The 26,780-nt window shown below is 53.3% G+C and overlaps 3 protein-coding genes across 11 annotated transcripts in view; 2 read left to right on the top strand and 1 right to left on the bottom strand.

Moving 5' to 3' along the window:
- Positions 1-5,043, top strand: part of STK40 (serine/threonine kinase 40) — a 37,582-nt gene extending 32,539 nt beyond the window's left edge. For all 4 annotated transcript variants that reach the window (XM_015246488.3, XM_072974759.1, XM_072974762.1 and 1 more), the window contains 4 exons: positions 333-477; positions 628-747; positions 1,193-1,277; positions 2,700-5,043. In XM_015246488.3, the coding sequence (XP_015101974.1) occupies positions 333-477; positions 628-747; positions 1,193-1,277; positions 2,700-2,918 (569 nt within the window). In that variant the 3' untranslated portion in view covers positions 2,919-5,043. The remainder of the gene's footprint in view (positions 1-332; positions 478-627; positions 748-1,192; positions 1,278-2,699) is intronic.
- Positions 5,044-11,589: 6,546 nt separating this feature from the next.
- Positions 11,590-13,285, top strand: EVA1B (eva-1 homolog B). 3 transcript variants are annotated; one of them, XM_072974774.1, is made up of 3 exons: positions 11,590-11,788; positions 12,114-12,293; positions 12,568-13,285. In XM_072974774.1, the coding sequence occupies exons 2-3, from the start codon at positions 12,227-12,229 to the stop codon at positions 13,005-13,007; spliced, it is 507 nt and encodes a 168-aa protein (XP_072830875.1). In that variant the 5' UTR covers positions 11,590-11,788; positions 12,114-12,226; the 3' UTR covers positions 13,008-13,285. The 3 variants fall into 3 exon arrangements, with proteins under 3 accessions (XP_072830875.1, XP_072830873.1, XP_072830874.1); XM_072974772.1 differs by having other exon boundaries at positions 11,591-11,788; positions 12,084-12,293; XM_072974773.1 differs by having other exon boundaries at positions 11,591-11,788; positions 12,196-12,293.
- Positions 13,286-14,089: 804 nt separating this feature from the next.
- SH3D21 (SH3 domain containing 21) lies at positions 14,090-26,302 on the bottom strand. Of its 4 annotated transcripts, none has more exons than XM_072974768.1 (16): positions 26,209-26,302; positions 25,874-26,031; positions 25,723-25,786; positions 25,355-25,473; positions 25,036-25,126; positions 24,806-24,861; positions 24,673-24,718; positions 24,424-24,524; positions 24,219-24,305; positions 24,014-24,056; positions 16,171-16,264; positions 16,024-16,076; positions 15,811-15,905; positions 14,501-15,654; positions 14,348-14,411; positions 14,090-14,274 (listed from the first exon to the last, which is right to left on the bottom strand). In XM_072974768.1, exons 1-16 carry the CDS (start codon positions 26,210-26,212, stop codon positions 14,203-14,205), a joined length of 2,301 nt encoding a protein of 766 aa, XP_072830869.1. In that variant the 5' UTR covers positions 26,213-26,302; the 3' UTR covers positions 14,090-14,202. The 4 variants fall into 4 exon arrangements, with proteins under 4 accessions (XP_072830869.1, XP_072830868.1, XP_072830872.1 ...); XM_072974767.1 differs by having other exon boundaries at positions 15,811-15,920; XM_072974771.1 differs by lacking the exons at positions 25,036-25,126; positions 26,209-26,302 and having other exon boundaries at positions 25,874-25,943.
- Between the last annotated feature and the right edge of the window lie 478 nt (positions 26,303-26,780).

Consider the following 26,780-nt stretch of genomic DNA (forward strand, 5'->3'; position numbering starts at 1 on the left):
AGCAGGGCTGGTGCTGCGAGGCAGCGGTACGAGGCCCCATGTGACCCCTTCTCCTTGGGGGTCATGCCCAGGTGGAGCATCCCCCTAGGGAGCCAGGTCACCAGAGCACGAGCAGGAGCCAGCCTGCCGAGTAGGGGAGGAACAAGCCTGGCAGAAGCTTGAGGACTGGGCCAGTGAGGCCTGCTTTGGGAGGAAGGTGACCGGAAGTGAGGGGGTAAGGTGGAGGGGTCCCGTGGTGGGACTTCGGGCACGTGGCCAATAGGCTAAGGGAATGCCAGGACCAGGAAAGAATGGCCCTGGGCTGAGTGTGCATGCGTCCCTGTGCCCTGCAGGCCGGCCGTACCGGGGCAAGCCGAGCGACATGTGGGCCCTGGGCGTGGTGCTCTTCACCATGCTCTATGGCCAGTTCCCCTTCTACGACAGCATCCCACAGGAGCTCTTCCGCAAGATCAAGGCCGCTGAGTACACCATCCCTGAGTGAGTCCTCCCTCCCTGGGGAGGGAGCGGAGGGAAGGGAGGTCCAGCCCTTCAGGCTTGAGGGGTGGAAACAACACAGTGAGGCTTGAGGCCCTGGGTTCCAGCACCAGCTTCCCAACCCTCCCTCTCCCTCTCCCTCTCCCGCACCAGGGATGGGCGGGTTTCTGAAAACACCGTGTGTCTCATCCGGAAACTGCTGGTCCTCGACCCCCAACAGCGCCTGGCTGCCGCCGACGTCCTGGAGGCCCTCAGTGCCATCATTGCATCGTGGTAAGTGGGCAGGTGCCAGGCTGGGTTCTTCCTGCCCGTAGGCACTGCCCTTCCTACCCAGAAAAGCAGCCTGAGGTTGGGCCTGTTTCTCTGCCAGGCAGATTCAGATCCCCAGGTTGTCCCCATGGGCAAGGTCAGGAGGTTGCAGGCAGAACTCAGGGTTGAGCATCTCCTGCATGCCAGTGGATGCCAACTGTGGGAATGGTATTAATCTCACTGAGTTCTCATCACGGTCTTCAAGGTAGAAATTGTCCCTCACTTACTGGGTGAGAAAGCTGAGGCTGAGAAGCAGAGGCAGCTGTGTCAGGAGGAGCTGAGCTGGAACCCAGCCCAGGTCTGTTGACTCCAGCCAAGTCTCAGAACAGTGGGGACCGTGCCAGCCAGGCCTGGGGAACAGGGTCCAGGGCTTCCTGCAGCCAGCCTGATTTACCTGCCTTCCCTGCAGGCAGTCCTTGTCATCTCTGAGCGGGCCTTTGCAGGTGGTTCCCGACATCGACGACCAAATGAGCAACGCAGACAGCTCCCAGGAGGTGAGTTGGGGAGACCAGCCAGGCCATTACCCAAGTCCTGAGGCAGCAACCTCCAGGGACGGCAGGGGTGGCAGCTCCCGGCAGGCCACAGGGCCCCCTCAGCCTCTCCAGCCCTTGGAGCCCGAAAGGGAGACTTAAGTCCTCAGCCTGAGCTGCCTGGGGCCTGCCTTGTGTCTGGCTCAGTTGGCAGTTCCACGTGGCCTGAGAGAGGGGCTGTGGGGCAGCCTCAGTGGAGGCCCCACTGCAGCCCAGGCCAGCCCTCTCTCAGCTTCCTCTTTCTGCCCAGGCCCTGGCCCTGCCCCATGCTGGCTCTTTAAATGGTCACACTTGTCTGTGCCTCTGACTCACAGGGTTCTCTCTCGCCCTTCCTGCTTTTCGTTTTTTAGATGATTCGTTTTCCCCCAGTTTTCTCTCCTCCCCTGTTCCCTGCACTGGAGAAAGTGCTGGGCCCAGGATAGGGGCAGAGACCTGGGTGCTAGGCAGCAGCTGGCAGGTGATCTTAGGGTGCCCCCTGGGGGCAGGGCTTAGCTGTGTCCTGAGAGGGAAGCTGTAAGGCCCTTCCCTCTCTGGGCCACCCTGTAGTCCCGCAGCAAGCACTGGACAGGTAAGGCCAGGAGGAGCCAGCCTGGGACCACAGCAGAGCCTCCTGGCCCTTGAAGAGAGAGTTCCAGGCCCTACCCTCCAGCTCCCACCCGCTCCGAGGGCCATTCAGCATCTAAAAATTATCATCATTAGCAGCAGGGAGTGCCCCCTAGTACATCTCATTCAGTTCACATGATAGGCCAGTGTGGGCTGTGTTCTTATCCCCATTTCACCAAAAAAAAAAGAAAGAAAACAAAGAAACAGGTTCAGAGAGGTAAAGTAATTTTCCCAGAGTCACACAGCTTGGAAATACGGAGCTGAGCCTTGAGCCCAAGTCCAATTCCACAACCCTACTTTCTGCCTCCAATGATTAGCACAGAGACCTACCACTTCACTTTGTTGCTGTGACTGGGCTGTTCCAGGGAGCTCAACTTGGGGCAAAATAGAGAAGCAGCATCGCCCAGGAGCTGAGCACCCCAGTCCCAGGCCTCTCTCTTAACACGTGACAGGCACTGGTTCCCCAGGCCTCTTGAGAGCCTCTGTGAGGGGAGATTACTGCCCCACTTCACAGGTGAGGACACTAAGCCTTCTGAAGTACTGTGACCTCTTCCAAGGTCAGTGAGACTGGGAGATCACAGGTCTGAGTGACACCCAGGCAGCTGGCAAGCTGAGGTTCAGGTCAGCTGGAGGGCTTCAGCGACCCACACTCTTGGCCACTAGATCTGGCCCAAGGGCGTGGTGTCTGGGGAGGGAGGCCTTCAAGCCAGGCCGCCTGACCTCACTCTTCTGTTTCCATATCCCCCTCTGTCTGTCTGTCTGTGCTCGCTCTCTGTCACACAGGCGAAGGTGACGGAGGAGTGCTCCCAGTACGAGTTTGAGAACTACATGCGGCAGCAGCTGCTGCTGGCCGAGGAGAAGAGCTCCATCCACGAGGCCCGCAGCTGGGTCCCCAAGCGGCAGTTGGGCAGCGTGCCGCCGGTGCGACGGCTGGGCCACGATGCACAGCCCATGAACCCCCTGGACGCAGCCATCCTGGCGCAGCGCTACCTGCGGAAATAGCAGCCTCGGCCAGGGGCACCGGCACCACCCGCCGCCTCTCCCCACCCCAGCCAGCGGCCCGGCTACCGAGCTGGGCCCCGTCGTGCTAAACGCTCTCCCAGGCCACACGGGGGACGGGGTAGGGACAGCCCAGGTCACACATGGGGTCAGCAGAGGTACCACGTAGCTACCTTTCGGAATGATTGCTTGATTGTTTGGTTTTTAATCTGAGAAGCCTCGATAACTAATTCGCTTTTAATCATGACGTTTTAATCTACCTCTGTCTCTTTAACCATGCTGTCTCTGGACTGAGTGAGAGGGAGGAGGAGGGAGCCCACCCGCCCAGGGGCCTGACCACCGCCCCCCAACCTACCGGGACAGCTGCTCCCCAGTGTCCACGTAAGCTGAGCGTGCAGCTCGCTGTTGGCTCCAAACACAAATGCCCACTCCCCACAGCCCTCCCCGGCCCCTCACAGTGTTTTCATCCCACCCCTTCTGACCCCAGGCCCCCTCAATCCAAGCTTTGGAAAACTCTCACCTCATCTTAAGCGAATTCAAATGTATTTATTTTTGTACTGAAACCAGTTTCTCTCCCAGCTCTCAGTGGCTCAGCCTGTGGCCGCTCCCTGCCCCTGGCCTGGCTGGACAGCAGGGAGTCCACAGCCCTAGACGGGGCCCCGCCACACCCCCAGGCTCAGAAGCCCCTTCTTGCCGCCCTCCCCCCCCCCAGCCCACTGGCCCTCCTGTTCCTGGTGCTGGGAGGCCTTTCTAGACTTGGTTCTCTTCCCCCCACCTTGGCCCCTCAGAGGTGCTGTACACCCGCACTGGCCCTGGTTTCTTACTCCACCACTCACCATGATACCAAGGTGACGCCAACAGATGTGAAGGGTGCCTGGTGGGCGGCTGGGGAGGGGTGCTCTGGGCAGCCGTGCACAAGTGGCCCGGCTTGTGTGCCCTCTCACTCCCCCCACCCTCTGTGTTCAGAGAACGGTGCGGGCATCTCTCCTCCTGCCCCTGCCTCATAACAGATGTGGTATCTCTCCCTGCAGACCGCCAGGGTCCTTCCTGGGGGCTGCAGGGTCTGTGGGGAGAATGGTAGGGACGGGGGGACCCAGCCTGGCTTGAGAACAGCCCTGCTGCCCTTTTTGAGCCGAGATTTTTGAAGTGGATGCCTGTCTTGCCAGAAACGCTGTTCTCACCAGAATGCCCCTCCCCTCCCGCCCTCCCTCACTGGACTTGGCCCTGCCCAGTGCCAAGCAAAGACCTCCCCCTGGCCTAACCCCCTAGGCCCCTCAGAGAGGCTGCGTGTTCCCCTCCAGGCAGCCCTGGGTCCTCGGGCCCTTCCTGCCTGCCCTTGCTCCCCAGCGGGGAGGTGACCGAGGCCTGTGTGACCTTGTTTCCCAGAGTGTGAGCTGCCCTCTCCCCAAAAGCTGACTCACTGTGAGTGACTTGGGCAAGTTCCCAAACCTCCTTGTGCCTCAGTTTCCCCATCTGGAAAAAATGGGGCCACCTCTTGCCAGCAGTAGCAGGGCCACCCACGCCCCTTCCTCCCCATGCCCCCATCCCAGCACTTGGGCACCTCGTGCCTCTGCCTCAGTGGGTCCGTCAGAGCCCACCTGAGCCCAGCACTTACTCCCCTGAGCACCAGGCTCTGCCTCCCTCAGCAGTCCAGCCGCTGAGAACTAGGGTCTCGTGCGGGGGGGGGCGGGATGCCCTCTTTTCTATATTTATTTCAAAAAGAAGTCTCCTAAAGGAGTAGAAATGCAGTTCAGCCCAGGGCTCCCAGCCCCTGTGACTGTTGTCCTGTGAGGGCCTCACCCGAGCCCCTCGTCCGGCAGCCTGCCCAGACCCTCCAGGCCTGCTTGCCACGTGTGGTCATTCTCCTTTTCAAAGCAATATCCTCTGGGTCTGCAAAGCCTGTCAGACAGACTGGCCCCTTCCAAGGTCAACCCGTGTGCCTGATTAATTTCTGGCAAAGCAAATGAGAGGAGGTTGGGTCTGCCCTCACTGGGTGTCACACGCTGAAAGAAGTCCTATTGTAAAGAAACAAAATGGAAAAAGTCACAAAAAAGTTTGTATAAAGTCATATTTTTGTACTACATGGGGACTCTCCCTGCATGTCAGCAATAAAACTTCCTGATCTGGAGCCAGTGTCACTGTCTCATCTCTCACCCTCCTGCGTCCCCATCTTCCACCCAGCCAGGCAGTGCAGCCTTCCTGTGGTGCTTGGCTCTACCACCAGGTGCACTGGATGGGCACCCCTTCCCTTCCTCCCCACCCCCTACCCCCACCATCGCTGTCTTGAATGGGGGATGGGCCAGAATCTCCCAGCCTCCAAACAGGTCCAGCCCCGCTTGGCTTGGCTCAGCCCTGACCTATGCAGGAAGGACGCATCCCACAGCGGTTGCCACCAGCAGAGTACTGATCCTATCTCCCTGCCAAACCCCCATCTGGGGTCGGGGACTGTAACCAGACAGACTGCCCATGTGCCCACATGCCCATCCAGGGCAGCTGGGGTAAGCAGAGCTGGGCCAGGCCTTTTCCTGCACCACCCTCCCCCTACTCCCCTCCATAGGAAACCAAGGGGGGTTCCTTCCTTCCTTCTTTCCTTCCTTCCTTCGCCTAAATTTAGACTTTGCAGATTGAGCTTTGGAGCAGTGTAGCTGGAGGTGGGCTGGCCCCGCCCCCAACAGACCCACTTTTGTGTTCAGGAACCACACACAGCCTGGGTCACAAAAGGAGCAGAGACCCATGCTGGAGGAGCCCCTCCCAAGCAGGTGTCCACATAGCAAGAGAAGGTAGCATTGCCCCAAGATCTGGTTCTCGGCAACGTCTTCAGGGTGGGCCCCCAGGCACCCCCATCCCTCCCTGCACCCCACCGCCTCACAGCTACCGCAGTAGCCAAGTGGTCCCCATCCTTCTGGCCACTTTCGAGTCTATAGAAATTTTGCCCAGTACCTTCTCCGTTGAGATGTCCCAGAGGCAGTACCAGAAGGTGCTCTCAGTCCCAGCCCACCATGGCCACACTGGCTCCACCAGCCGTCGCTCCGGGCCTCACCTCCATTTTCAGCCTCCCTCCTGCACCTCCCACCTGATCAGCCTCTGTTCTGAGCACAGGTATCACCTGTGCTCCTACGTGTCAGGCTTGCATTCAGCAACACTCCAGACAGCCAGGGACTTTGTTTTGCTCACTCCGGGGTCCTCAGCACCCTGAACAGGCCTGGCACGTGGCTCGCATGTCAGAACTGTTGCTTTATTGATCGAAACTTCTTAGATCGCCCTTTACCAGATTTTATTGTGAGCTCTAGAAGCAAAGCAAGGGGAAAGTACCAAAAAGATGGATGTGATCATAGCCTCTTTATGCCCCTGAGGAGTCAAACAAGAACTGCGATGTTTCCACCAGTGTTGGCCACTGCCTGGTCCCCAGTGTCCTCAGGGAGAGAGCGTCAGAGAGAGGCCAGCCCGGATCTGTGGCGCTCTCTCAAGTGGAAAGGAAGTGAGGAAATGGAGGCTGGGAGGCTGAGCTGTGCAGGCTCCAAAGCCACGTTCGCCTGCACGTCTTGTCTCCCCACCCCCACACCCCGTGTCCAGCCCACTGTTGAGCTGCCCAGCCTGCCGGCCAGCCGGCCCAACAAATTCTGAGCGCTACTCACAGCTCCTGCGACCACCCCATCTGAGCCCCGTTTTCTCCCTGCTCCCAGTCTACCCCTGCCACAGCCCAGGGCCACATGGAAGCCAGAGTGAGCCCTTTCAAACCCAATGTTGTCCCTCTCCTGCTCACACCTGTCTGATGGCTTCTGTACGTGTAGGACAACATCCAGACAGGCCTGCGTGTGGCTTAGAAAACCCTGCACCACAGGGCTCTCCATGAGGCCCCTCCCCGCTCTCACTCACTGGTGGTGAGTGGCCCCCACCACAAGGCCTCCTTGCTGACCCCAAAAGAGCCAAGCAGCTTCCACCTCAAGGCCTTTGTATTGGTTATTCTTTCTGGAAGGGTTTCCCCCTTAGATATTTGCCTGGCTCCCTCCCTTGCTTCCCTTGGCTCAAAATGTCACCTCCTCAGAGAGGCCCCACCTCCCCGTGCTTTATTTCCCTTCCTTGTGCTCCTTACAGCCTGGTATTACATCCTACATGTGAGAACTGATTATACCTCTCTCCCGTCCTGGAATGGTCAGCTCCGAGCGGGCGAGAGTCCGTGCGGGGGTGGGGAATTTGGGGGGTCTGGTTGTCACAATGACGGGGTCAGGGAGAGTGCTGCTGGCATTGGGGGTGGGGCCAGGGACTCCAGACAACCCCACAAAGAAGGCAGACTCCATATCCTGCACGACAGGAATGGAAAACCCTGATTATAATTACCAGAGCCAAGAATCTAACTCTATTTCACACATAAACACTGAGGACTTGTGTATATACACCAAATTTTCTGAGAATGCAAGTACTGTGTAAAGTGAAGGAAATTTGTACTCTTTTTTTGTTCGGAATTTTACCAAGAATTTGTCACCATTTCAGACACTTGACACAATATCCCAGCGTCGGGCTGCACTCGCAGCTGTTAACTTCCCAGCAATTAATCACTTCATAAATACATAACATTTCCCTTTATTTATTTTATATTGCAGGACAAGAATGTATATATATTTTTAAATTATATTATCTATATTAATTCAATTATATAATTATTTAATTTATCATATAATATATATTAAATTGGGGGAGGTGGAGTAATTAGATTGGTTGGTTGATTTTAATTGAGGTACCAGGAATTGGACCCAGAACTTCATGCATGCTAAGCACACATTTTACCACTGAGCTATACCCTCCCCCCATGTATATTAATTTTATTAAAAGTAGAGGTGGGTATATTAGCCATACATTTCATTTCTGGAGCATAAAATAAGCAATACAAAATGTGAAAAGGCAGCTCTGGGTCTGCTGAGGTGGAGAACTGTGGTCTATAACTGCCCAGTGGACGACCAGCAGGGAACCTGGCCCTGAAGTCCAAATCCAGGCCCCATCACTTACAGCCACACATATGCTACTTGACCTCTCTGGGCCTCACTTTCCTCCTCTGTAAAATGGGAGTTACGCTACCAACTACACAAGGTCACAAGGAGGATTTGAAGGGCTGAGGCGAGCACAGCGTCCAGCGGATGGCCAGGCACCCAGAAGACACACAGTATCCACAACCACTGTTACTCATTTTGCAAGCTTTCACAGTGCCCTCTTCCCAGCAGCTGTCTTGGGTGCAGAGGGGGCATTAAGAGGACTGGGCAGGTCTTAGGAGGCCTTGAGTGAGTCCCATTCTTCCCTCTGTCCAAGACCTAGGCAGTGGGGTGAGGCCCCAGGGTCAGGAGCAGGGCAGTCAGGGCCAGCCCCCAGATGGGTTGATGGGGAAGGAGGCAGAGCTGGGCTTGGCCTCAGGCCCTGAATATGCCAGCCCTCCCGAGGTCCTTCCCAGAGGCACTTTGACCACCCACTAATACCTGTCCTTCCTGTGTGTCATCTTAGGATCACTCTCTGTACTTCCCAAGGTGACAAATCTCTAGTCTCACAGGCAGACAGGAGAGCAGGGAGGCAGCCAACAAGCCGGCAGGCGGGCAGGCAGCAGGTCAGTCACAGGCCGACAGACAGGGAGGAAACCAGCAGGTGGAATGGTGGCTGCAAGCCAGGCAGGCAGGTGACAGATATGAGAGATCACAGCCAGCATGACCGGAAAACAGGTGGCTGGGCAGAGCTACAGACAGGCTGGTGGGTGGGCAGAGGTAGGCAGAAAAGCAGATAGGCAGGTGGCCAGGAGGGTCTGCAGACTCAGAGGATGGTCTGAGTGGTCCAAAGGCTGCGGGCACCTCTCCCAGGGCCTCAGGGAGCAGCCCTCAGCTTCCCTGAACCCTCCAGGGCAAGGCTGCCACTTCTCCCACCTGGCCTGGATTGGCCACATGCATCCCCCTGGAGAAGGCAGCCTTCTAGGGTACCCTCTGGGTGTGTCCCCCTCTCCAAGGGACTAGAAACCATCTCAACCCCAACTCTGCTCCAACATGGCCACCTGCTTCAGCAGGGTTGAGTCATACCTGACTTACTCGAAACACACAAGTCATATGCCAACCCAAACACAGACACACCTTTGTCTTAGGTAGCAATCCACATAGCACAGATGCCCAGAAACAGCTTAACACAAACATATCCAAAATCTTACAGCCCCCACTCAGAGAGGCATGCACGTGGACCCACAAGAGACACAGGTATGTGCCAAGCAAACCGAGGCACAACATGCTCAACACTTAGGCTCGGCCATACACGCATGGCCGCAGCGCATGCTGATATTCACATGGATGGCAGGCACTCAACATGTGAGTAACACCCATGGAAACCCATCCAAGTCACAGCCCGTGGTCAGATTCTGGCCTCACCGTCTCCTCACAGCCCAGTTTAACACGGCTGATCATGGCCACGTCCGGGTCCGAGCTAGGCCTTCCTCCTGTCTTCCTCCCACCTCACTGGTCTCTCCTGGCTGAGGCCTCCTGCAGGAGATCCACAGTGGAGCAACCAGAGCTCTCCTCTCCCTGTCCCCTGGGCAACCTCAGCTATACACCACCCCCCCGGGGGGGTTTCAGTCCATCTTGGGTGTTGAGGAATCTCAAACACACTCGCAGCCCAGACTCCGCAGGGCCCCGCCTGCCTGTCTGCCAGCTCCACCCAGATACCTTACTGACTCTCAAATCTCACCACCAAAACCTGCTCCTCAGCTGAGCTTTCCTCAGGTGCTCAGGGCCAATATCAGGCAGCTGTCCTGCATTCCTGCTTCCCTCACAACCACATCAATCCAGAGAGTCCTGCTGATACTCCCTGCACAATCTGAGCCTGGCTCACCTCCTCCACTGGTCCTCCTGGGCCAAGCCCTCAACCACTGCTGGCCAGGATGGCTGCCAGTCTGCTCACTGCTCTCCCTGTGGTGGTCTGTCCTACACTGAGCCCCCACAGGGACCTCTCCAGAGTGCATCATGGAACCCTGACACTCTCCTGATGGAAGCTCTCCAGGGGCTCCCAACACACTTGCAATAACATCCAAGCTCCTCTGCAGGCCCGCAGACTGCTTTGCAATCACCTGGTCACCTTCTCTGTGCCTCGGCGCCCCTGAAGAGAGGTGCCCTCAGACGCTCCTACCTCAGGGCCATCGGCCTCATTCCTGCCCCAGATCCTGTCCGGGCTGTCCGCTCTTCAGGATTCAGGTCTCCCCCTATGTCACCTGCGAGGGCTGCCCCCAGGTGTTCTTCATCACAGTCCCTATTCTATCGCCCTCTGAACACTTAGCCCCCCAAGATTATCTTCTTCACGTATTGTTTGTCTCTCCGCCTGTGTCAGCTCCATGAGGGCAAAGATTAGCATCTGTTGTTTACTGCTGAACTCCATTACTAGGAAGTGCTAGGCTGACCAGTTAGCATTTGTTGACTAGCGGCTGAATGGATTTATCCACAGACATACTCACCACCACAAAAATACTCAAGCAGATACATGAAAATAGACACACAAATATACAGATATGGGCAGAAAAACCTACATACCCGCTCACAAAACAGACTAAACAGTCACAGAGACACCAGGAGTTCCCTTCCCCTTCCCTTGGGAGTCAGTCCTAGTCCTTTCCACAGCCAGATTTGCCCTCTGCTTGAACTCAGTCTCAGGACTGGGAGTGGGGGTCTCCAGCCTGGACAGAGCTGGGGGGGGTCACTGGTCCACAGGCCTCAGGCTGCACCTCCAGCTATGTCTGCAATTTCCTCTCCCCCTTCCTTCCCTCCTCCTCTCTAAGGCTCCCGCCAAGAAGGCCTCCCCCTCACCCGAGCCCAGCACAGGAAGGGGGGCCCAAAAGGGGGGGCCTGGGAGTCTGGGCAGGAAGAAGACCCGGGCTGCATGCTGATCACACACACATTGCAGGCACAAGTCCTGAGCCTAGGTGGAAATGCATGCACATGCACTGGCAGGTTTAGCCGGGAGCCAAATACACCTCTGCCCCACGTCCTGGTACAGAAGAGCATAGGGGCCAGCAGAGGCCCTGGGCTGGGTTCTGCAAAGCTGGCCTGGGCCTGGCTTGAAGCCAGAGTCCAACATTCATTAACCCTGCGTGACCAGAGCTGGGCCAGCTGGACACACTCACCGTCTGGGCCCTGGGAGGAGGGGATGGGAGCTCTGTCCCTGGATTGTGGCTGAGGGTCTGGGAGAGGACTGACATCTAAGCTGGGGAAAAGGGCAGTCTCCCCTAGGTGAGGGGGCCTCTTGGGAGGAAGAGAAAGGTTTAGAGGAGGGGTTTAAGAGCCCAGGGTCAGAGAAAAGTGGGTTCAAATCCTAACCGTTTGGGTAAGGATCTCTCTGTGACTCGGTGATTTATGTGTCAAGTGGGGATGACGCTACCCAAGCTACAGGGTTGTTAGGATTAAATGAAAAGATATGGTCAAGGGTTTAGCCCATGGCCTGGTACCTAGGCAGAATTCCATCCTCATTATTATTATTGTTGTTATTAGTGGCCTGGGGGCGGGTCCCTGCAGCCGGCCTCCCCAGCGGTTTCCTGTGGGGGAGCACACGGCCCCTGGGGCCTCGCCCCCGCTCCTCCAGTCGCCCTCCTCTCCCCTTCCTCTCCCGGCCCTTTTCCTCCCCGCCTCCCCCACCCCCCACCCCGCCCCGCCGCCCCGCCCCGTCCCGTCCCGTCCCTCCTCTTTCCTCGGAGGAAACTTTCTGCCGGCTGGTCCATCGGCCCGTGTCCGGCCCGCGCTGCCGCGGCCTGGAAGCCGAGCCGGGCGGGCTGGCGGCCTGGACCGGACGGGGCGGGAGCGGCCAGGCCCCGGGTGTCTGCGGCCGCCCGACGCGCCAGGGCCGGGCAGCGGGGAAGCGGAGCGCCGACGGTAAGTGAGCCCGGGCCTCCGGGCCGGGGGTCCCCGCGGGGCGAGTGGGATGGGACAGGGAGGCGGCTTCCCTGCTCGGAGCCCGCCCAGGTAGTGGGGAAGGCGCCCGCTTCTCTCTCCTCCATCCCGCTTCCCGGACGGCGAAATAGGGCCTCGTCTGGGGACCCCACCAGGGGCGGAGCTTCCTGCGGCCCACTTCTCCGACCCTCAGGTTGTTGGGACGTCTGCGCTCAGGGGAAGGATTCCCCAGCCAGGGCCCAGGACTGCAACGAAGTTAGGAAGCTGTTCTCTCCAGGGTGGAACCTGGCTGGGGCTGCCTTTCCAGGGAGCAGAGCCGTCCCGAGGAGGAAGCTAGGTCAGGATCGGCTCCAGACGTGGGGAAGGATCTGACCTTGCTGACCTCGCAGGCTGACAGGGGAGCTGTGCCCCCAGAGCAGCATGGATGCCCCCCGAAGGGACATGGAGTTGCTCAGCAACAGCCTGGCGGCCTACGCACACATCCGCGGTGAGGGCAGACACCGGGGCATGGACCCCTCCCTCCCTGCCTCCTCTCCTCCTCACCTCCTGGCCATCATAACCCTGCTTTAGCCAGTCACCTACTCTCAATACCCCACCCCACCCCCATTCTCACTACCCCCACTGCCCGATGGTGCTACCTAAGGTCCTTCAAATAGAAAGTACTGTCCTGGCCCTCCAAACTTAGAACTTGGAATCTTTTCAAGATGGGATGACTCCCACTCGCCAGGGCTCCTCCATGACTTCTGCCTTCTGACCCCCAGCTAACCCGGAGAGCTTTGGCCTCTACTTCGTGCTGGGCGTCTGTTTTGGCCTGCTGCTCACCCTGTGCCTACTAGTCATCAGCATCTCCTGCGCACCCCACCCACGGCCCCGGGGCCCCGCTCCGCGCCGGGACCCCCGAAGCAGCACCCTGGAGGCCGAGGACGACGACGACGACGAGGACGACGACGAGGACACCGTGACGCGCCTGGGGCCTGACGACACGCTGCCGGGCCCCGAGCTATCTGCGGAGCCCGATGGGCCCCTGAGCGTCAATGTCTTCACGTCAGCGGAGGAGCTGGAGCGGGCGCAGCGGCTGGAGGAGCGGGAACGGATCCTGCGGGAGATCTGGCGTACGGGACAGCCGGACCTGCTGGGCACTGGCACGCTGGGGCCCAGCCCCACGGGCACAGGCACCCTGGGCCGCATGCACTATTACTAATCGACCCTGCTCGCGCTGTAAGGCGCTCTGAGTACTGGACAGGCATAGGAGCTCCGAGCTGCCCCACGACCTTCGGACTGCCCCTGCCCACGGTGCTATGGAGGCTCCGCCCCCACGGCTCCCCGGTGCTACTGGGCCTGGATCTCTGCCCCCTAGGAGACACCCTTCCCCAGTCCAGCCAGAAGGCCCTGGGGGGAGGGCTGGACCCAGAATCCCCACCCCCTCTCTAGGGGATGGTTAAGAGGTGAAGTGATCAATGAAAGCTGCATTCTCAGTGACTCAGTCTCTCTGTTACCCTTGCCCCTAAATGACCCCCAGGATCTTGCCATGCAGGGGACCCCAGGGCTGAGGCCCCACTCGACTCCTTTATCAGGCTGACCACCTCCTTCTAGCTATCGACGCCTCAGCACAGGTGCTTGCGTTCAGTTCACACGTGGCAAAAACACACACTCCTTCACCCACACTCCACCACTTCATCACAGATTTACACAAATATCAGCATTCCTTACCGGCAAACGCCTGGGTACACATCGCCCCTGTCGCTACAAATGCCCTGGGTTTATGCATCATTGCAATCACACACACGCACACACACCAGGACACGGGACCCTGACCTTGACGCTAAGGAGCTATTAGCCCCAGTGTAACCATGTGTCTGAGATGGACTGTGGAATTAGTGTTTGAGCCGAGGTGCGTTCCTGGGTCCTGAGCAGACAGTGGGGCCAATTGGGAGGGGTCAAGCGCTCGAGAGCCGGCCCGCCCGGCCCCTCCCCTGGCGCACACAGCTGGATTCTGGAATCCGGGCCTCTGACAGAGCTCCGACCCCTCTTGGGCCCCTCCTGAGGGCCATTTCTCTAGCGCGGGGCTGGCGTCCGAAGGAGACACCCCCACTCCCCCTTTTCCCCGCCATCCGGTGGATAAAAATAGCCGCGCAGGCCTTGGGAACGGTAATGGGAGCCACATGTTGGCCAGATGTGCCCGGGAGCAACTGCCAGGAATGCGGAGGGCCTGGAGCGCCAGCTCCGCCCCGGTCCCGCAGGCCCCGCCCCGGCCCCGCACAGACCAGGCCGGCGCGGCACGCGTACACGGCAGAGTTTACTTTCTTGCGTTTCCCAAAGTCCCCTTGTGCAAGGATGTGGGTGGCCGGAGCCAGACCTCGCTCCAGGTCCCGCTGTAGTCCCTCCTGGGCCCACCCTTAGTGCGTCTGCGTCTGCACGTGGATGGAGTCCCGGGTCCGGGACTCCTGAGTCCTCCGCTTCACCAGAACCTGATCGAGAGAGGGAGTCAGGGGAAGGTCCGGCCCTCACCCCCGCCCCACCTGGGACCCACACCCCACCCACCTCCAGCAACTGGCGTTTCTCCCTCTCGCTCTTCAGCTCCTTCCAGATGTCGGTCAGCTTCTTTCTGCAGACAGGAGATCGAGGGGAAGGGGTGAGCTGGGCAGGCCTAGAGCCCCCACCCCTCTCCTTCCCTCCCTGCCCCTCCCCACTTACTCCAGCTGCACCCCCATCAGCTCCAGCAACCCCCTTAAAGCTTCCACCTCGTTCTTTAGCTTCTTTATGTCGTCTCTGTCACTTTCGCTGTCTGTGGGACTTTGCAGGACCAAGGAGTGGAGTGTGGAGGTCACTCGGGGCTCTGGAGTCAGCATGATAGGATGTGAATTCTTCTGAGCAGGGGTTACTTCTTTGGGGGGTACTTCCTCTTCCGGGGGTACCTCTTCTTTGGGAGCCTTCTCCTCTTTGGGGGTAGTCTCATCCTTCACAGGCGCCTCCCCCAGGAGGATGGCAGCCTCTTCCTGGGGGTGGGCCTTCTCAAGGGCAGGCATGGACCCTGGCTTGGACTTGGACTCACACTGGAGAGGGGAGCTGTCCCTTTTATCCAGGGGATGTTTCCCCACGCAGAGGGAGGGCTCCTCTGGCATGTGGAACTCCTCTTGGGACTGAGCCTCACCAGCCTCAAGAGACCTGGCATTTGGCAGGGCTTCCTCTGAAGAGAAGTGATACAACTGAGTGTTGTCTCTGGTGGAGGCCCCTTCAGAGAGCACCTGCTCCTGGGTCAAGAACTTGCCTAGGGTGGAGGCCTCGTCCTCAAGAGGGGCCATCTTTGGATGAGGGGCTCCATCTTCAGGTGGGACTTCTGAGGCTGGGGCTTCGTGCACAGAGAAGACCCTGTCTGGGCTGGGGGTGTCGTCCTCCAGAGCTGGAGTTTCCTCTAAGGTAGCGACCTTATCTGGAGTCAAGGTTTCCTCTGGGCTGGGGGCCTTGTCCTGAGACGGGGTCTCCTCTGGGCCGGGGGCCTTGTCCTGAGATGGGGTCTCCTCTGGGCCGGGGGCCTTGTCCAGAGACGGGGTCTCCTCTGGGCGGGGGGCCTTGTCCTGAGATGGGGTCTCCTCTGGGCCGGGGGCCTTGTCCTGAGATGGGGTCTCCTCTGGGCCGGGGGCCTTGTCCAGAGACGGGGTCTCCTCTGGGCCGGGGGCCTTGTCCAGAGATGGGGTCTTCTCTTGGCCGGGGGCCTTGTCCAGAGACGGGGTCTCCTCTGGGCCGGGGGCCTTGTCCAGAGACGGGGTATTCTCTGGGCAAGGGGCCTTGTCCAGAGTCAGAGTTTTATTCACATGAGGGGCCTTTGTGAGGCTGCTCTGCTCTTCGCCCTGTGGGATGGGGGTGAGGTCTCAGCCAAGGGCTGGGTAACTTGACAGTTTGAATCTGGTCCCCCTTGGCCTGGGATCCTTCACCCTTGCACACCGTACCCCTGGGAACCAATCTCTGCCAAGTATCCCTGCTCTCCCAAGTCTCGGGCCTCTCACCTGATTGGCTGCAGAGCGTTGCTGGGAAGCCTGGATTTTGGATCGCCTTCTGCCAGGGTGGCCTGGACCCCCACTGAGGAAGCTGCCACTGGAGCCTGTGAGAGCAGGCCCTCAGGGCCCAGGCCTACTCAGAACCCGAACCTCTCCCCATCTCTGTTTCCCAACACAACGACCCCAGACCTCACCCCACTGCAGGGAGGCAGCGAGACTTACTGGAGTTTCGGGACGGGCGCTTCTGACCGTCTCCACTGGGTGTCCAAGATGGCCTAGAATATGTCCCCATCAGACCCAAGGGTGGGGGCAGTGAGTAGCATTTCTTTTGTACCCTCCTCCTTTCCACTCCCCCACCCTGCTCCTTACTTGGCTTTGCTGGGCCCAGTGGGGGCTGTCACCAGCTTCTTGACAGTAGGGAAGGCTGTTTTGGGCATCATCTTTTTGAGTTCCTTAATAGGAGCTGGGACAGGAGAGGGGAATAGGGCATTTATTCACTCACTTACGCATCCACCTGAAAGTCACTGGCCCTGTCCTGTGCTGTGCACAGGGGACTAGTGACAGGTGAATCATATTTGACTCTGCCTCCTGGGAGCTCCAGGGATGCCATGAGGGCACAGGGAACTGTGGGAGCACCCCAAAGAGCTGTCAGGGAAGGCTTTGTGGGGAGACAGCTTCAAATCCTACCAGTTTATTTTATCCATGGTTTTCTAAGAACTGTACTCAGCTTAGTTCCCACAGCTGCTTCAGATTCTCTTCCTTCCTGGACCACAGCAACAACCTTTCCCTGTCCAATCCATGCCCCTTCTTTGTCTTCTCCATCACATCTACTCCCTAAGAGATCTCACCCACCCAGTCTCATGGGTTTAATTGTCATCAGCAAGCCAACAACTCCATTTTCATCTCCAGCCCCTTCCTCTTCCCTGAAATCCAGACTCTTACCCTCTCAGTATTTCAAACACTTGGAGAGCTAATTGGCACCACACACTTAATATAGCCAGAACTAATCTCTTGCTTCCCAGTCTCCTTGCCCCTGGGATCTGCCTCTTTCCCAGCACTCCCCATCTCACCCGTTCACCCACTCGCTCAGACAAAAACGGGAAGACTCCTACTTGGCCCCTTTATTTCCTTATGCTGCACATCCAAACCATCAGGAAGTCCTGTCTGCTTACATCTGGAATCCAGCCACTCGTCCCCACCTCCCCCACTGAGCACTTTAGATCGAATCACACCATTCTCACCAGGACTACTGCAACAGCCTCCAGCCTGGGCTTGGGCTTCACCCACCCCTCCTGTGCTGCGCTCTCCCCACAGCAGCCAGAGCAAGCTCATGTTCTACTGAGGAGGCAGGCATAAACGAGAGAAGTAAACTATGTAGTGTGTTAGTGATTTATTAGTTGTTGAGGAAGAATAAGCAGGGGAGTTTATAATTTTAAATGGAGGATGGGTCAGAGAAGGCCACACTGAGAAGGTGACATCAGAGGGAGCCCCGGTCACACACACTGACATTCGTACCCATGGACACACAAACAGCCACTGTGGCGTATGCACACGTTGAAATTCACTCTCACACACACACATTATCACACACAGATACAAACAAAATCCCCCTCTGGGAGTCACGGTGGGCGAGAGCACAGATCCTCTAGCCAGACAGCAGGCTTGGAATTCATGCTCCATTATTCCCCAGCTGTGTGAGAACTTGGTTGCTAACTTAACCTTTGTACCCCCACGTCCTCATCCATAAAACAAGGATAACAGCAGTGCAATATCATATAGGGTTGTTGGGAGGGCTGAGCGACTTAGTCCATGTGAGGTGCTTAGGAAAGCGCTGGGCACACAGTCAAAGCTGTTAACTTTGACTCCTGCTTCTTGGAGCATGGCTGATGAGCTGCTGCGGGGCCCTCCCACTAGAGAGCAATGACAGCCTGCTTAGGATACAATTTTGAGGCACTGTTGGACATAAAAGAGGGAGGTGAGGGCCACAAAAAAGGGAGGAGACTTCCCTTCTGGCCCCAGTTCTACTTTGTGGGCACTACTCCACAGTACTCACTGCTACTACTACTGCTCTGCGGCTTCCGAGCCTGGGGCCTGTGACGAGGAGCAGGTGTCCCAGATGCTGCTTCCCTGGCTCACCATGGGCCCAAAGCTCGGTGCCAGGCAGCCGTGTGAGCCCTGCACCACTTTGTTTCGGAGGGCTGAAGTGGTCTCAGGTAACCGGTTGGTGCCCTCTGGCTACTGGCGGAAGTAAAAGCAAGTCCTCTCTGGAAGAAGTCTTCCCTTACAGAGGCAGGCAAGACTCCTGCAGACTGAGATCACACACGTAGCTCATAAAACACATGAGAGGGCAGGCCACGGAGAGCTGGAGTCAGCAGAGCCAGCACACAGCAGATACTGGAAGGATCAGGGAGTGAACACAGCACGGCTGTGTTTAAAATATTTGAAGAAATAAAGAATGAGCATGCAATAAAGGGGCCATCAGGAATAAACAGGCAGATTTGCGGGGGAGCGGGGGTGTGGGGAGAAAACCATACTACTAGAGATGAAAAGTAGCATATTTGAAATAAAATGCAATGTATAGGTTAAGCATAGCCAAAAATCTAGTAAATTAGTAGCCAAAATTAGAAAACTAGAAGTAGAGTGAGACAAGGAGTGAAAAATTTGAAGGCAATGCTAAAAGGAATAGATAACAGAACCAGGGTCTGACTCTGGCTAAAAGAGGTGATAGGCAAGTTGCCTCCCCACACGGCAACTAGAAAGCTGGACAGAAATGATGCAACAACCATCTCAGTGCTCTGGAAATTGACCAAAGGCATAAATAATCCAAGAAGTATTTATGCTTGGTGGTGGTCTTGCTTGTTCGCATCCCTCCCCCGCCCCCTGCTGCCTTGGTCCATGTGGACATTTCACTGGTGGAACAGGTTGAGGATTGACAGCTTTACTGCCATGGTTGAGAACAGCCCAATCAATATGGAGTGCAATTTGGATTTGGCATTGGTTTCATAGATATGACACCAAAAGCAGAAGCAACCAAAGAAAAAATAGATAAATGGGGCCTCATCAAAATGTTAAACTTTTGTGCTTCAAGGGACACCATCAAGAAACTGAAAAGACAACCCAAAAAAATGGGGAAAAAAATACTTGCCAATCATTTATCTGATAAAGAACTTTTATCTAGAAAATATAAAGAGCTCCTACAACTCAACAGAAAGACGACAACTCAATTAAAAAATAGGCAAAGGACCCAAGTAGACATTTCTTCAAAAGAAGATACACAAATAGCCAATAAACATATGAAAAGATGCTCAATATCATTAGCTGCCAAAGAAATGCAAAGCAAAACCACAATGAGATACTACTTCATACCCACGAGGATGATTATAATCAAAAGACAGATTAAAAACAAGTTTTGGTGTGAATATGCAGAAACTAGAACCTTTGTACACTGTTAGTGGGAAGGAAAAACAATGCAACCACTTTGGAAAACAGCTTGACAGTTATTCTCAGAGTTAAACAGAGTTATATCACCTAGCAATTCCTTTCATAGGTATATACACCCCAAGAGAAATGGAAACATGTCCACATAAAAACTTGTACATAAAAGTTCATCGCCAACTCAAATGTCCCTCAATTAATGAACGGATAAAAAGTGATACAATAGAATATTACTGGGCAATAAAAAGGAATGAAGTACAACACATACCTCAAATGGATGAACCATGAAAAAACTATGTGAGGTGAAAGAAGCCCATTAAAGAGACCATATGTTGTATATTATCATGTATATAAAATGTAGGCAGATCTATCAAGACAAAGTAGGTTGGTGGTCATCTTGGGATGGGAAGGAGGGAATAGTTAGACTGGTAGGGTAATGGCTAAAGAGTACAGTGGGTGATGGAAATGTTCTAAAATTGACTGTGGTGATGTTGCACAACTCCACGACTATGCAAAAGACCACTGAACTGTAAGGTATATAAATTATATCTCAATAGATCTGTTACCCCTCCCCCACCTCAGAAAAGGTGGCAGGCCAGATTTGGCCCAGTGACCATAATTTGCTCACTCCTGGTCTAAACACTCCAATTAAAAAGCAGAGATTTTGTTCAGGAGGAAGATTAAGACTTTGAATTTAGACTTGAAAAGTTAAAAATACATGATGAATTTCAAGAGCAACCACTGAAACAATAAAAATAGTGAAAAAGTTATTGAATTAATGAAATTGATGAAAAAGTAAAATTAAGAAAAAAAGAGGAAGGAATCATTTAAAATTATAAAATAATTACGGTTAATACAGTCTAACCTCATCAATTTATTACCAAAGACAAAGACTGACTAGATTAAAACACAAAGGTACTTCCAGAGATTTTTGAACAACAATGTACAGAAACACTATTGTACACTTAAAAATGGTTAAGATGGTAACTCATACTTTTTACCACAACTTTTTAAAAATGTACAATAGAAATAATTTTTTTAAAGTATTTGAATATAGTAACAATTCTCTCGTGATATTTAGCAGGAAAAAGAGAGGAAAAAAGTAAACATTATTAGAAATGAAAAAAAGACTATGACCAGAGATAATAGATTGAGATTAAAAGGCTGTAAGAGAATATTATAATTTTTTATAAATAATTGGAAAACATTAATTACATGGATAATTAAAAATATATATAACTCACTAAAACTGATTCCAGAATTGTAGCAAGATTTTTGGCCAGACATGGTTACCCAGGGACCAGGAGACAGAACACTATCTGTGCAAGTCTCCTAAAATGTGAGGCTTCTTCCTCATCTGAGTTCCAAGATAAAGCTATTTGAAGAGCAGTTAGTTGTAAAGGGTCTGCAGATGTAATCAAATTAAGGTGATGTCATATTAGATTAGGGTGGACCCAAGACCAATAGTGTCCTTATTAGACAAGGGAATTTGGACACAAACACACAGGGCAGAAGACCTTGTGAAGACAGAGGCAGGGAACGGAGTGATGACTTCTAAGCCAAGAACTGTCAGAAGCTAAGACAAGGCAAGGAAAGATTCTTCTCCTAGAATCTTCACAGAGAATATGGCCATGCCAACACGTTGATTTTAGATTTCTAGCTTCCAAAATTGTGAGAGTTTTCTGTTGTATTAAGCAGAAAAAAAAGAAAGAAAAAGAATTTTATTCAGAAGACAAATCTACTTATAACTATTAAAGAAACTGAAGTAGTTTAAAATCTTTCCATAATGGAAAAAAACTGTGCCAGATGAATTTATAAGCAAGTTTCACCAGCTTTCAAGAAAAGATGATTCCCATCTTACATAAGATCTAAACAAGACTTAAAAAAAAAGTATACTCCTTAACTTAGTGATGGGGCCCGTATAATACTGATAATCAAATGAGGACAGTAAAAATGACTGCAAAACTCTTAAGGAAAAAAAAAAAAAAAACTGGGAAGGTATCCCAACAGTATATGAAAAGATAATAAACCATGACCAATTTGAATTTATCCCAGGAATTAATGGTGGCTTAATATCAGAAAATTCTGCAGATGTCATTTATCACATTGACAGATTAAAGAAGAGAACCCATATAATCATTTCAAAAGATTCATATAAACAATTTGAGAAAATTCAACACTCACTCTCGGTAAAAATTCTAAGTAAACTAGAAATAGAAACCTTAACCTTAACCTGACAAAAAGATACCTACAAAAGATCTAAGCGAACATCATTGTTAAAGGGGAAAAGTTAGAAGCACTCCATTAAAAATCACAAATATGCTAATGATGTTCAGCATCATTACTTCTATTCAATATTGTATTGAGATACTAGCCACTAGAGTGAAATAAAAAAATGAAATTAAAAGGCATAAGGAGTGGAAAAGATAGAGCAAAACTGTCATTACTCACAGATGACATGACTGTCTTTGAAGAAAACTTATTAAAGATCTACAGATTAATTACTGAAAACAATCAGCACCATGGCTGGCTACAAAATCAATATACAAAACCCAGTGCGTTTCTATAGCCCTGCAATAAAAAGAAGGATATCGAATTTTTAAAAAGACACAATAAAACTCACATGCAGAAATAATTAATGATGCTGAACAACTGACTCTCCATATGGAAAAGGGTATAATTGGATCACTCACTAAAATCAATGCTACATAGATAAGCTCACTTAAAAGTGAAAAGCAACACTTTAAAAGTTTTAAAGAAAATATTAATGACTGTCTTTCTGAACTTGAGGCAGGGAAGATTTCTTAAACAAGAAAAAACCAGCTAACCCATTAAAGATAAGATCAATACATTTGCATTAAAATTTAGAACTCCCAGATAAATACTTCATGTTATCACTCGTATGTAATTATCACTAATATGTGGAATCTAAAAAACAAAATAAACAAATGCATATAACAAAATAGAAACAGACTCATAGAGAACAAACTAGTGGGTACCAGTGGGGTGATGGAAGAGGAGAGGGGCAAGATAAGGGTAGGAGATTAAAAGATACAAACTACTGTGTATAAAATAAATCAGCTACAATACAGGATATATTGTACAACACAGGGCATACAGCCAATATTTTATAATAACTTTAAATGGAGTATAATCTGTAAAAATTTTGAATCCCTATGTTGTACACTTGAAACTAATATGATACTGTACATCAACTATACTTCAAGAAGTATTTTTTATTTTTTTTTATTTTTTTTAAGAAGTATTTTTTAAATTAAGAACTCCTGTTCATCAAAAAAATCACTCAAAAAAGAAAAAAAGGCCACAAACTGAGAGAAAATATAACATGTATAACCCATAGTTCAGAATGTATAAAGAACTCCAAAAAAGTATTACTAACCAGGAAAATGCAAAGGAGTCCACAATGTGATGCTATTTTGTACTGGATTCACAAAAATAATGAAGTGTGACACAATTTAGATCAGTAAGATCTCTTATACACTGATGGTGGAGTGGTAAAGCGTACAATCGAATCACTTTGGAAACCAATATGACTTTATCTCATAAAAGCTGAACATTCACATGCCCTGTAATCTAGCAATGCCACTCCTAGGATTATATCCTAGAGAAACATCATACCTGCAACTGGAAGACAGACACATGAATGTTTTTGGCAGCACTGTTTGTAATAGTAAAACCTAGAAACATAGATAAACAACTAGGTCCTATGGTATAGCACAAGGAACTATATTCAATATCTTGTAATAACCTATAATGAAAAAGAATATGAAAAAGAATATATATATTCATACACACACACACACACACACGACTGAATCACTATGTTGTACACCAGAAACTAACACAACATTGTAAATCAACTATACTTCAATTTTAAAAAGTGGAAAAAAAAAATTAGAGACAATGAAAATGTCCAACATCAGGAGACCAGAAACAAACTGTGGTTAATTCTCCACAATGAATATTATACAACAGAGAAAAATAAATGAACTACATCTACACACAACATGGATTAATCTTAGAAACATAATGTTGATTGGAAACAGCAAGTCCCAGAAGACTATAAACATTTTATAATGCTCAAAACTAAACAAAAATAAATTGATACATTATTTAGACATATACATGAGCACACTTAAAAACTCAAGGGAATTATAAACATGAAACTCGGGATAGTGGTTGGTGGTGACATTGGGTGTTGGAGAAGTAGCAGGATGGGAAACAGGAGCATGCAAACTACTGGCAATGTTCTAGTTCTTGGGTTTTTGGGTTGACAGACTATGGGTGTTCATTATTAAGTTTTAAAACATGTATGTTAAGTATATTTTTGGCATGTGTGAAATATTATGTTGAAAGGTAAATTAAAAGACACACATCCCCACAGACACACTGATACATAAACAGAGCTATTCACTGACACACTTATTAGACACATAACACACACACACAGTCTCAAAGACCCAGATAAATCAATCCATACATTTCCTTACAAAATGAAACAAATTTAAATACATTCATTCATGAGAATGATAGCCACATTCTCAACACAAAGAAACAGGAATATATTAACATGCAAATTGACATATTCCCAAACACTGACCCACATAATACATTTCTACCAGGCCCTTAGCCCATGGGGAGGTACCCCCTAAGGGGGTGTACTGGACCACTGAGGTGCTCTGGGTGTTTATGGTCAACTGGACTGCTGGGTCTCCCAGAAAGCACCCCCCCAGTCGCAGGCTTCCCGGGCACCCACCTGACTCCCGGGATACCACTTTCCGTGGGGCCAGCTTCTTGATCTATGCGGAAAAGAGGTATCAGCATATCAAGAGATGCCCTCACATTTCTAAGTCCACCCTCATTTGCAGGTGGCCCTCCAGCTGTGGTCAGTGAGTGCCACAACCCCCAACTTTGTCCAGAGTAGCCTGCCCCTGCCATGTGAGTGCCTTCTCCGTACTCACCGGGGGTGGGGGGAGAACAAAGTTATCTGGGAAGACTCCTCTTCTGCCTTGAGACTCTCCTTCCCACCAGCCCTTATCCTCTGTGGTCTGGGAGAGAAAGATGCCATGGAGAGGTGAGCCAGATCCCCAAGCTCTTTCCTTCCCCAGGCTTACCCTTCTCAACAGCACCATCCCTGCACCCTCCCCTGCCCTGTGCCTTTCCTACCTTCCTGAGTACTTTCACTTCGTCCCCCCTCCGAAGCGCCAACTCGTCTGGGGCCTCAGGATGGTAGTCAAACAGGACTCTGTATGTCTCAGGGTGGGAAACTAAGGGGAGGTCAGTCCACTGAAGCCAACCCCCCTCTCCAGATAAGTCATGGGCTCCCTCCTCCATCATCCTAGCTGGGTTCCCCCTCCCCCAAGTCAGAGTGGCTTGGGGAGGGGGTTTCGAGGGACCCTTTGGCTGTGTGCTCACCGGTCCGCAGGTAATCTGGAGGGCTGTCATAGGTCAGGCTGCTCAGCTAGTGGGGGCAGGGGGAGAAACAAGCTGAGCCTCCAGCCCCCCTAAGAGGAACTCACCACCTCTTTACCCGCTCCATTCAATTTACCTTGGGAGGTCTCTGGGGATCAAGGCTGACTGAAGGCTTGTGTGGGTTACCAAGGCCTGGTGGGAGATAGTGAGGTTAGGGGAATGCTTATTCAGTTTAGATCATGGGAGAGGTCAAAGGGGTCATGGGGAAGGATGTGAGGATCACAGGCTCAGACCACTGGGGAGGGTCACTGGAGATTGCCGAGTCTGGTCACAGGGGTTCACGGGGTCACAGGCTCCAGGTCTCACTTGGGGGCCCACTGTCCAGCAACTCCACAAAGTTGGACGGGAAGGCTCCCAGGTGCCCGTTCTTCTTCCCCAGCCACCATCCGTCCTCAATCTGGGGAGGAGGGAGGACGCAGGGGCATCTGGTTCTGCTCCAAGTGTCTCTTTAGGAATCTTATACCCTGGTTCATCCCGTTTCTGCCCGATGACCCCTCCCCTCATTTTCCCATTTCTGTGCCCCTCATCATTCCCATGGCCCACACCCTCAGTGTACCCACTACCCTCACCCAAAGACGTGCTCCATCATCTCCACCCAAACCCTCTCATTACCTCATCCCCTCACCTCCTTTATCACTTCCACAATCTCCCCCGCTTGCAGCTTCAGCTCGTCCGCCTGCTCCGGGCTGTAGCTGAAGTTCACTTTGCACCATCTTTGGGGGCCCGGAGATTTGTAGGGGCGACCTGGGATCGGACGCGAGTGAGGACGCTTGAGCCTTGCGCCCCAGTCAGCTGAGCTAGGGGAGGAGTGGGTCGCGAGCACCCAGCTCCGTACCTCCAGGCCCCGCCCCAGGGCGGAGCATTGTGCTCGAGAACCAATCACAGGCCTCAGAGCGGCCGAGTGGCCCCGCCCAGAGTCGCGCGGGTCTTGGGGAGCTGGGGTTGACCTGGCCGCCAGAGCCCCGCGCGCCTGCGCACCCCACTGGCGCTCACCTCGGCGGCGCGCACAGCGCGGTCTCGGCGCGTCCCCAACGCCGCGCAGAGTCTCTGGGATCTCCTGCAAATGATGGCACCAGGAGGAGGGCTCTCAGCTCCCAGGGGCGCGCGGAGACCACCCACCAACCAACCTCCGGCCCGGCCTCACCTGCACCAGGCACTCGGGGAAGAGACCACAGTGGCCCCGCAGCTCTCCACGCAGCCAGCCCTGTACAGGTCCCTTGCACACCTGCCGGACCAGGTCCCCGGGCGCCAGGCTCAGCTCGTCGTCCTTCTGCGCGCGATATCCGGCCAGGACCAGCACCTCTGAGGGCGGAGGATGGCGCGGGGACGCGGCTCAGAGTGGCCGAGTAGGGACCGACTGGCCATGGCCCGAGTCCGGGGCCCCGTATGGACAGCGGGAGAGCGGGGTGGTGGTGTAGGCTTTTGCCGCCATTTCCACGCGGTTGCAGAGAACAGCCACCCCAAGCCCTCGGAACATACCCATGGCTTCCGGGGCGCCCTCCAGAGCCGGGCAGGGAGGATAGCGCAGTCCCGCTGGCAGATGAGTACTGGGTTCAGGTAGGGTGGGACAAGCCGCGAGATTGTGAAGCAGAGGAGGCGGAGACGGGAGCCGATAGGTCTGGCTCCAGGTGCCGGGAGTGGGTGTGGGAGAGGGGGCGGCCCGGCTCAACAAGTTCTGTCCCCAACCCAGGGGTGATTAAGTCCAGGGCCTCGGACCAGTGCTGGGGCCACAGCTCCCCTACATGCTCTTGTCTGCCTAGACGCCTAAATTAGCGACTTCCCCTCTTCTAGCCTCGGCCCTGAGGCCCCCATCCACCAATAGCACTGAGCCTTCCCTGGCTTCCCCTCTCCCAGCTGGCAAGCTTTTAGCTGCCGGGGAAAAGGTGGGGAGAGGCACATACCAGGGTGGCCCCCCCCCCCAGCAGGCAGCAACCGCTTTAAGGCGGGTCCTGGGTGGAGGGGGTGGTTGCTCGTGTGTGCACAAAGCTATTGCTGCTTTCCCAGGGAGGCATATTCCTCCCTGGCCTACCCCGCTCTTCAAGAAAGGAGGA

Source organism: Vicugna pacos, chromosome 13 (genome assembly GCF_048564905.1).
Source record: "Vicugna pacos chromosome 13, VicPac4, whole genome shotgun sequence".
NCBI lineage: Eukaryota > Metazoa > Chordata > Mammalia > Artiodactyla > Camelidae > Vicugna > Vicugna pacos.

Coding starts and splice junctions, on each gene's coding strand:
- EVA1B (XM_072974774.1), top strand. CDS start 12,227: ATGGATGCCCCCCGAAGGGACATGGAGTTGCTCAGCAACAGCCTGGCG. Junction 12,294..12,567: donor GGCCTACGCACACATCCGCG/GTGAGGGCAGAC, acceptor TCTGACCCCCAG/CTAACCCGGAGAGCTTTGGC.
- SH3D21 (XM_072974767.1), bottom strand. Junction 25,787..25,873: donor TCCCCGAGTGCCTGGTGCAG/GTGAGGCCGGGC, acceptor CATCATTTGCAG/GAGATCCCAGAGACTCTGCG. Junction 14,275..14,347: donor AGAAACGCCAGTTGCTGGAG/GTGGGTGGGGTG, acceptor TCTCTCGATCAG/GTTCTGGTGAAGCGGAGGAC.